The sequence below is a fragment of the Cynara cardunculus genome, assembly GCF_001531365.2.
Source record: "Cynara cardunculus var. scolymus isolate 2C chromosome LG 3, CcrdV1, whole genome shotgun sequence".
Classification (NCBI taxonomy): domain Eukaryota; kingdom Viridiplantae; phylum Streptophyta; class Magnoliopsida; order Asterales; family Asteraceae; genus Cynara; species Cynara cardunculus.
This window is the reverse complement of record NC_037530.1, coordinates 3,353,209-3,362,458: the sequence shown is the minus strand read 5'-3', so window position 1 is coordinate 3,362,458 and position 9,250 is coordinate 3,353,209. Positions and strand designations below refer to the sequence as shown.

Genomic DNA, 9,250 nt, shown 5'->3' with positions numbered 1-9,250 from the left:
AGATGGGTAAGGTAGGAGGTGGCGGAGCAACGACGGCGAAGAAAAGGAAAGGCCGTCCGTCTCTATTGGATCTCCAGAAGCGTGCTCGTGAAAACGAACAGTTACAAAATCAACAAAAATTACAACCAAGATCAACTCGCCGGAACCCTAACTCTACCACCGTCGCTAGTGTCGACGATGACTCAGCCAATGAAGATGAGTACTATGATGACGATGAGAGAAAAGAGAAGAAAGTCAAGCTCGTTGTTCGTTTGCCTCAATCGAATCAACTACAACAACAACATGCTTCGTCTGATTTAATTAGATCTTATTCTGTTAATTCGGGATCTTACGGCTCTGATTCAAATGCTAATGTTGATAATCGCAAAATTAACTCTGGATCTGGTAATATTATAGCTGATAATCAGGTACTGATTAGATTGAATCCTAAAAAGTTAGGGTTTCCGAGTTTTTGCTAAATCCCAATGCGATAATGTATGGGGACTCTAAAAGAAGCATAAATTATCTAAATTAAGGGATACCGCCCGAAAAACAAGGGCGAACATGATATTAAAATTTGCAAAATACGGTGGCAACAGTATTTAATTATTGCTGAATGTTTTTCATCTTTGAAATATTCTTTGAATTTTTTCGCGCGTAATTTTCTATATTCCCTTAATAGATTCAGGAGGGTGTATTTGTTTTGACCCAGTCAAGTTCTGTGTTTGTAGCAAGTTTATCCATAACCGCAAAACCTGTAAAGATATGCATATTGACGGAGGGTTTTATTTATTTTTTGGTTTTGAGTTTTTTATTAAATGAATGATTGAAATTCATTAAGTCTCTTGTTCTTTTTAACTTTACGTTACTGAAATTGATTCTCCAAAATTTATTATTTTAATATTAATAGTTTGTTTTTGGTTGGTCTATCTGCACATCACACACGTATAGGTACTTTGCAAAAAAGAACGTTCACGTACCTTCATGTCTTGGGATAAAGTTCAAAGCTATCTTATTATTCTGTGTTTTTTTTTCACTTCACTTGTACTTGCCATCTGGGGTTGATTGTTCTTTTACTGTAGGTGTCTTCATTAGTAATGAAGCTTTGATGTTTATTGATTTATCCGGTTCATGTTTTTGTTGCTGTAACAGTGGTCTTGATAATGGATTTATGTTTGTAGGGTGAAAAGGCTTCAAAAGTGACGGTTAATGTACATGGTATTAAGTCTAAAACCCTTTTGCTATTTTTTTTGTGTAGAAGGCAATCTTGGTTGGGCAATTTCCATCAATTAGTTTTCAGTGTTTGTTTTTTTCATGCTTCCATTTAAATTATGAGCAGGGTCACCATTGGAGTCTGGACCCACAACACCTTTGCCAGACAAAAAGTTGCTGGTGTTCATTCTTGACAGGCTTCAAAAGTGAGTCTTTCTTCCTTCCTTCCTTTGCTCTTTCAAATGGATATATCTTATTTTTGTACTGTTCATTGATTCCACAGAGCTCTTTGGATATTTAAACTTGATCTGCAGGAAGGACACTCATGGGGTGTTCTCTGAGCCGGTCGATCCTAATGAGGTGCTTTGTTCAGAAAATTTGTGTGTGAGGCCCAGTTTTTGTTTTGGTTTCCTAACTGACATGGAGAAGCTTATTTGTATACAGCTCCCTGATTATCATGAAATTATTGAGCATCCTATGGATTTTGGAACCGTCAGGAGCAAACTTGACGAGGGACTTTATTCAAGGTTGGATGAATTGGAGGTTGGTTATTTCTGCTACTTGTGCTTCAGCTATTGGATGTGTCAATATATTTACTCTGTTCGGTATAATGTGGTTGCCAAAGTTCAGTGTCCCATAGATTTTTTTTGGAGAAGGAGACATCTGCTAACCTATAAGATTGTATTGTTTGTTCTTTTTAGTGTTTGCACTTTGCATGCATGATGGACTCCAATCTCTCCTGTCAGAAACCTTACCAGTGTTTTCTAGCCAACTTCAGCATCACAAAGCATCTTCCCATTTTTCCTTGCTGGCTGTAATCATGGGGTTCTTGATCTTGATAGCGGTCCAAAATGCAAATGATGGGCATGCTTGGAAGTTCGAAAATAACTTGTAAACAGTCATCACCACATAAGTAAGGACTAAAAAGTTAATATCAGTTTAGGCTGGGTTTGATACATGGGATAGGATGGGAGAAAACTCACTGTCCCACGTTAGGTGCGACATGGTACAAGAAAGCAGACAAAAACTAAAATACTACTAATCAACCCTCGTTTGATATATAACCTTTACATGATATTTGTTTTAGTGGTCGCCACTGCTAGTTGCGGCCGCTACCACCACCTGTAGCCACCGTTGGCCACCTCCACAACCACCATCGTCCACCAATTACCAATGCTAATACCCCACAACCATTATTGTTGCAACAATCTTCACCATGCCTTCATCAATTGATAAGGATCTTCCAAACCGAATAAAACACAATTTATCCTTTGTATGAATCAGGTTTTTTCAAACTACCATCAATTATATAAAAAATTTCATTCAAAGTTGGTACTATTTTATATTTATGTATATGAAAATTATGTAAAAATGTTTATAAATTAAATTATTTAATTTATTTGTGTTAATTATAACTATTATGATATAGAAAATCGGAAAATAACTTTTGGAGACAACTTGTATAGTTCTGTCATGTCCAGTCCTAGTCGTGCCAAACACCAGACATACATTTGTTTTGTCCAGTCCTGTCCCCTTCAGTCTTATCTAGTCCTACCATCTTGTCCTGTCTAGTTCTGTCATGTCCAGTCCTGTCCAATCTTGTTTGCGTATCAAACGCTACTTAAGGAAACAAGGTAGTACAAGCATCCCTTGGGTCGGTAACAATGGTTTCTCTGTGGAAATAAGTAAGATCGTGCTGTGAAGGATATTTTGACTAGCTTCTTTCTGGGATTTCACTATATCATTGTTCTTTCTTTCAGAAAACAATGATTTGTTTCAGTTGTCATTTCCACCGTTCTGTAAATATATACCAAAGACTATAGTCGGGAGCTCACTGCTGCTGAAATTGATTGTAACTTTAGATCATATATAGTGTAGTTGTATATTTTCACCCTAAGTCAATTTCTATTAGCCACACACGCATTGTCTTCGGTTGAACTAAAATTAAACTATTTTTCTGCGGATCTACTTGCATCATTGACCTGGCCAAATGTGATCAGAGCATCCCAATTTTGTGTTCGTTTTTGTTCTAATTTAGTCGATTTGTCTTATGTTTAGTGCAAATGTTGGAAATATGATGTTGCAAAGCCTAAATTTGATTCAAGAAACTCCATGATTAGACGAATGGTGTCAAAGACGGAAAAGAAGAAAGAGAAAAATTAGACATTCAATCGCGGAAAGGCCCCCTACTTGTTGTGTACTATGCTCCGCATGAAATCATAAATAAGCTCTACCAAGGATTTGCAAGCATTTGGTACTGACAATAAGCATATCTATTCCCTTTCCATATAGTACAGAAGGGCTAAATAAATGTTGAGTTATAGAATCAATTAAATTGTTTGTTAATTGCAACCCCATTTCCTACAGATAGATATACAGGTGCCAAAGTCTTAGTTTTATTAGTAAATCTTCAGATATTTTTCTACACTGATGAGTACACAACTTGTATCATCTATCTTGAATGTGTTTGCATAATTTCGCTGCAACGACATAGTTGTATGTTTTTTTTTGCATTTTGGTTTTTGTGACCATCTAATAGAGTCTGCAACTTCTTATCTGTGTTTTCAGCCCACACTTGTCGCATATCGTTTTAATGATGCAATTCTTATTTCCCCCCTTCTATTGTGACTGTTCGTTCCGCATGTGTTTTTCTTTTTTCTTAGACGATTGTGATATCTAGTATTTACAAATTTTCTATCTTTATCTGTGTACAGGCAGATGTCTTTTTGATCTGTTCTAATGCGATGCAGTACAACTCATCTGATACCATTTACTTCCGGCAGGTAGGCATCATCAAATTGTTGTATTTGAACTGCTATTCTTTACGTTTCTTCATTCTCAGTTTTGATTCTGATATACATTTACACACACACACTCTTTTAGGCGAGGACTATACAAGAGTTGGCGAAAAGGGACTTTGGAAATTTGAGGCACGAGGGTGATGATGGCGAGCTGCAACCAAAAGTAGTGAAACGTGGCCGGCCACCAAGCAAACATCTAAAAAGGCCACCTGGCAGACCCCCATTCGACGGTGCTGGTCCTGAGTCTACCTCAGGTGCCACTCTTGCAACCACTGAAGACAATACAACCGAGTCTACTCCTTACAATTTAAGAAAAGGACCCATGTTGTATAGGCATCAGGCTGACGGGTTACTTGGCTCGAACCGCGATCGCAATGGGGAACAGCACTCTGAATTGTTGTCAGATTGGAATGAAGAGTTTCCAGGTTGCATTTTCTTTCCTTTTCTTCTTTGAAATATATTAATGACTAATGATGGTAAATAGTTGCGCTGCCGAAGATGGCCATCTTACTAATTGTTCTCAACCTGCAGCACGTATTCGGAGGGCCGACATGAAATATGGGAATAAACATGTTATTATAGACGAGACTAGGCGTGACACTTACAAGCAATATCTATCTTCTTTTTTTGCTGACAATCCTTCTCCTCTCTCCAACTTTTGTTGGGAAAGGAAGCAGTTAATGGCGGTACGTGATTGATTCCCTTACTTTAGTTTCGAGGTACAGTAGCTAAAGTTCAGGATTTAGAAAGCACTTTTGGGAACTAGTTTATGGCTTATGTGATATGTTTTCTTGAATGCAGGTGGGTTTACATGCTGAGCATGGTTATACTAGAAGTCTAGCTCGTTTTGCCGCTAATCTTGGACCTGTTGTCTCGAAAATTGCTTCAAAGAAAATTGAAAAAAAGTTGCCTCCTGAAGTCAAATCATCGTGCTTTCCATCTGGTAACCAGAGATGCATGCCCGGATTGGTAAGTCACAACGTTCCAAAAAGAAGCGAAATTCCAAATACTTCAGGAGCTGATCCTGATATTGAGGCTGACACGAGAGTGAATTCTCAAAACGAGACAACTAACTCGACGGTCTGGAGCTTCGGTAGCAAGAAATGGTTCTAGTAGTGTTTCTGAAAGTAACCCGCCATCACATACCGTAAGTAGAATCGGACATAATTGGTGAAGTGGAGAGTTTTGGGGAATCGTCTTGCGGGCAGCAGTTAGTACCATCAACAAACCGTAAACATTATTTATATGGTACCGGTACCGGTTCCGGTTCCAGTTCCGGTTCCACCCAATCTACACATGGGTTCATCAAGCTCTGGTTTTAGGACGGGTTCACCTCAGAAGCCTGATTCAGCATTGCAGCTCTGTCTGATTTGTGTAGTGACCCTTGTTGTGTTTTGCAATAATTATTAGGAAAGATGAAATTTCAGGTTTTAGAGGAAATCATCAGAGCCACAGAGGACCAAAATGGTGGAGTTTGATGAACTTGTAATGGAATTAAGAAAAGAAAGAAAAGCCATTTTGCGTTCTGGTGGTTTTGATATGGTAGCTTGGGATCACGTGATATCAAGGGTTTCTCGTGAGACCCGTAAAATCAATTCTCAACCCTTGGATTAGATCTACAATATAAACATTCATTATCATAAAATCGTCACGAGACTTCTTAATAATCACAAAATTGCCACCGTGCTACTTTAGACCATTATATCATTAGCTTATAAAGTTGATCGATGAACATAAATTGGTCTTTTAGGTCTCACGAAGAACCCTTAGTGTTACGTGAATCCAACCCTATATAGATATATATATATATATATATATATATATATATATATAATTTTTAAAGAATTAGTAACATAAATATCACTGTCAGAAAGTTTACGGGTAAAATCATCGAATATATTTATCGGTTGATGTTTATGTACAAAAGTCCTATAAAAGTCAAACAAAATTGTCAAAAGGTCAACGAACTTAACCCTTTACTTTTCTACTACTTTCTTGTATAATTTCCACAGTTTTTATTTCTCATATTTGCCAAGCCATACGAAACTCCGATCGTTCATCAACCATCGTAAACCATCTACTCGCTAAATCTTTTAACCTATCATCATACACTTCACAAAACATCTCCACCCATCCTTCCGGCTCCACCGCCCGATGCCCGAGTCCCGGAGTCCGATCATTCGATTGCAAATTCACCGATTGAGTCCAATCCACAACGTAAGCCGACACCCGTCTTCTAAACTTCGCCTTAAACTCCGGCCACGCTTGAAACTTATAATGGTTCACAACCATCGTTTCCATCCCTATTTTCTTACTCTTGTACCCGTCTTTTAGCTTGAAATGATGAATCACATTCAACAACGATTCATGGATCGCGTCAAGCAACACGATCGACTTGTGCCGGTTTTCCGTTTCTTTTCGACAATTGTAACCTTGCGTTACACCCATTGGCGGGTGTTTTTCTTGATTCGAGGGACCAAACTCGTAACATTTGATGATCAGTTGCCCGTGTGGATATGTTGGCAAAAGGGACGGTAAGAGAAGTTTCGATGGTTGTGATGAGGCCCATAATGGGGAGTATACGAACTCGTCGACATCGGTGTACATCATCCAATGACACGAGTCTTTGGCGAGCAATGCTGCATGCGAAAAACCGGCTTCTTGAGTCTTTGGCCATATCCAAAATCGAGTTTCGATGTCGTACCCTTTCGATTTGAGCAAAATTACGACTTTGTCCAAGTTGTCATCGCTACCATTGTCGTACAAGATGAATCTATCGACCCCAATTTTGGAATGGTAAATCACCCATTCTTTCAAGAACTTGGCTACATTGTAGACCATGGTACATGCGCACAATAGCGACTTTGCGCCACCAGTTGCTATCTTGCGCTGGGGTGTGTAGTATGCTATGGAAGGAAGCAACTGGTTGGGTTGAAGGATCAAGAGGGAGGTTTTGATTGGATTCTGACTAAACGCCGTTAAGTCGGGGCGTTGACATCGGAAGACTTCTTGCAGCGAACTTGTAACGGAAGTCCTAACGCCGTCAACAGTATCGTCACCGAAAAGGCATTTGAATTCCGTTGGGCTACGGTTGATTCCTTGGCGTTTGTTGATCCCTTTCGACAGCAAAACGACGTCGTTCTCGGTTTCGATGACATCGTAGACGATGAAGTTCCATCGGAAGAGCTCCGGCGACTGTGAAAGCAACCGGTTGTACTTCATCTTATCGTCATCCGGCGTTTTTGTGAGGACTGGCTGACGGAACGGCTGTTTCCGGCGAACACGCCTTGGGAGCTCGCACGTGAACGTTTTCCGATCCGGATACGGCAACGTGCCTGAAAACCTAGCTGGAGAAATCTCATTCGTATCAAATAAACAGAAGTAGGATGTATAATTGTTATCATCTCCATCCTCTGAAGATACAATCACAAGGGTCTCCCAAGATGGAAACAAAACCGAAACATTCGTATTCGATGAATCAGCCTTCGGAGACACATACATCGAATAATTCTTGCTATCGATTGCTTCCGAAACAAAACGCTCATCATCATCATCATCATCATCATCAGCTTGGCTGGTGATGGTATTGGTAGCGTTAGATAGAACAGTACCTTCGATTTCAGTCGAAATGCTCCGACTGTTAGGGAGTTGTGGTTCAAACTGAATCATACCATCGGCATTGAATCCAACCGAGTTCATGTTTTCTTCCTGAATTATCCGGGGATCTTGATCACAAGGAGGTTGACTGGTGACGGTGGTGATGGTGGTGGTCGTATCTTCCTCTTGTTCATGGGTGATTAGGTTATTGTGAATGTAAAGTTGGGGGTTGGAAGGGGAAGAACGGCGTAGAAGATTGGGGGAGATGGAGGCGGTTGGTAAGAGTAGGTGACAGAGAGACGCGAGGAAGAAGATGGAGGCCGATACGTACAGAAAAACTGTACGTATATTTAACGCCATTTTCAGAGGGCCAGGGCAAGAAGAAGAAGATACAGCGGTTTGTATATATAAAGGTCAGCTGTAGAGAAGAAGCGGCTATTTTTATATGGGTTGAAAACCCCCGAGTTACGACCCGAGTTGCAACCGGGCCGACTTAGAATTGGGTTTGAGTTCTGAGTCAAACTCGTTGACGATGGCTTAAACATTCTTGCAGAATGCTTTTCGAAATCACAAAATCCATCAAATGAATTTAAACAAAATTGAGGAGAATGTAATTTTTTTTTAATTTTAATTCTTTATTTTAAAGAATGATGTTTTTATATTTAATCTTTAAATTATATTTGAAAAATTAGCCGTTGGCTGAAAAATATAAGTACAGATGATAAGTTATTTGATAAACGAATTTATTTAATATAAATTATGTTTTAAGATATACTAGTTGTGAACCCGCGCAATGCGGCGGGACCGTAGAAGGCGTGAATGTAAACAATTTTGAAGCTTTCGTGGTTTTGTTAGAGGAGATCTTATAACATAATGATCTTCTAATATAGATATTTAMTTTCTAAATTTATCCTTGGTTGTATTTGGAGGARAACCTTCCACAAATATTTTCGATGTTAAAAGCCAACCTTTTGTGTACCTAGGACTGCGAAWGATTATGATAAACCAATTACTTTGAGCAAAGTTACTTTGAAATTAAGATTCCTCATATTAAAAGAACTTGAAAGGTTAAAAGACGTATGAATATAAATGTTCACTTCAAATGAACAATCAAATAGGATGATCTATATGTTTTCTTAGAGTGATAACTGCAGTGATACACCCTTTGAAAATGTGCATCAACTGAAGGTGAGCATTAACAACACAAACAAATACATAGAGGACGTGTTTCGCAAATAGTTTAGTAGATATATATATATAGGGGCCTATTCAAGGGAGAACTGAGTTGTTTGTGGTAACTGTGAGAACCAAACCACAAATCAATAGATAAATTAGGAAATTTATAAATTTGGTAATTTTAAATTAAAATCTTAATGCAAGGATATTTTTGGTATTTTAAAAYTCTCCTCTCTTCTCTCTCCGGCCACCGTTCTCCGGCCTCTGGCCACCGTCCTCCGGTGATACCAATATGATACCACTGTGATACCTAAAAATATTGACTCTGTTAAACAAAAGATACATTGTGATACCTAATCATATATAAGATGCATAGTGATACCATTGTGTTATATCTTCGATCAACCACACAAACGACATCAATGTAATACCCAACACATATATGATGCATTGTGATACCATTGTAGTATCACCGGAGGACGGTG

General features: G+C 38.8%; 2 protein-coding genes across 2 annotated transcripts; one reads left to right on the top strand and one right to left on the bottom strand.

The window, feature by feature from the left end:
* Positions 1-5,490, top strand: LOC112510037 (transcription factor GTE4-like). Its single transcript, XM_025115296.1, has 9 exons — positions 1-407; positions 1,161-1,197; positions 1,319-1,397; positions 1,506-1,551; positions 1,636-1,734; positions 3,906-3,974; positions 4,075-4,417; positions 4,524-4,678; positions 4,794-5,490. The coding sequence occupies exons 1-9, from the start codon at positions 3-5 to the stop codon at positions 5,103-5,105; spliced, it is 1,545 nt and encodes a 514-aa protein (XP_024971064.1). The 5' UTR covers positions 1-2; the 3' UTR covers positions 5,106-5,490.
* Positions 5,491-6,014: 524 nt separating this feature from the next.
* Positions 6,015-7,949, bottom strand: LOC112508615 (glycosyltransferase family 92 protein At1g27200). Its single transcript, XM_025113286.1, has one exon. The coding sequence runs from the start codon at positions 7,947-7,949 to the stop codon at positions 6,015-6,017; it is 1,935 nt and encodes a 644-aa protein (XP_024969054.1).
* Between the last annotated feature and the right edge of the window lie 1,301 nt (positions 7,950-9,250).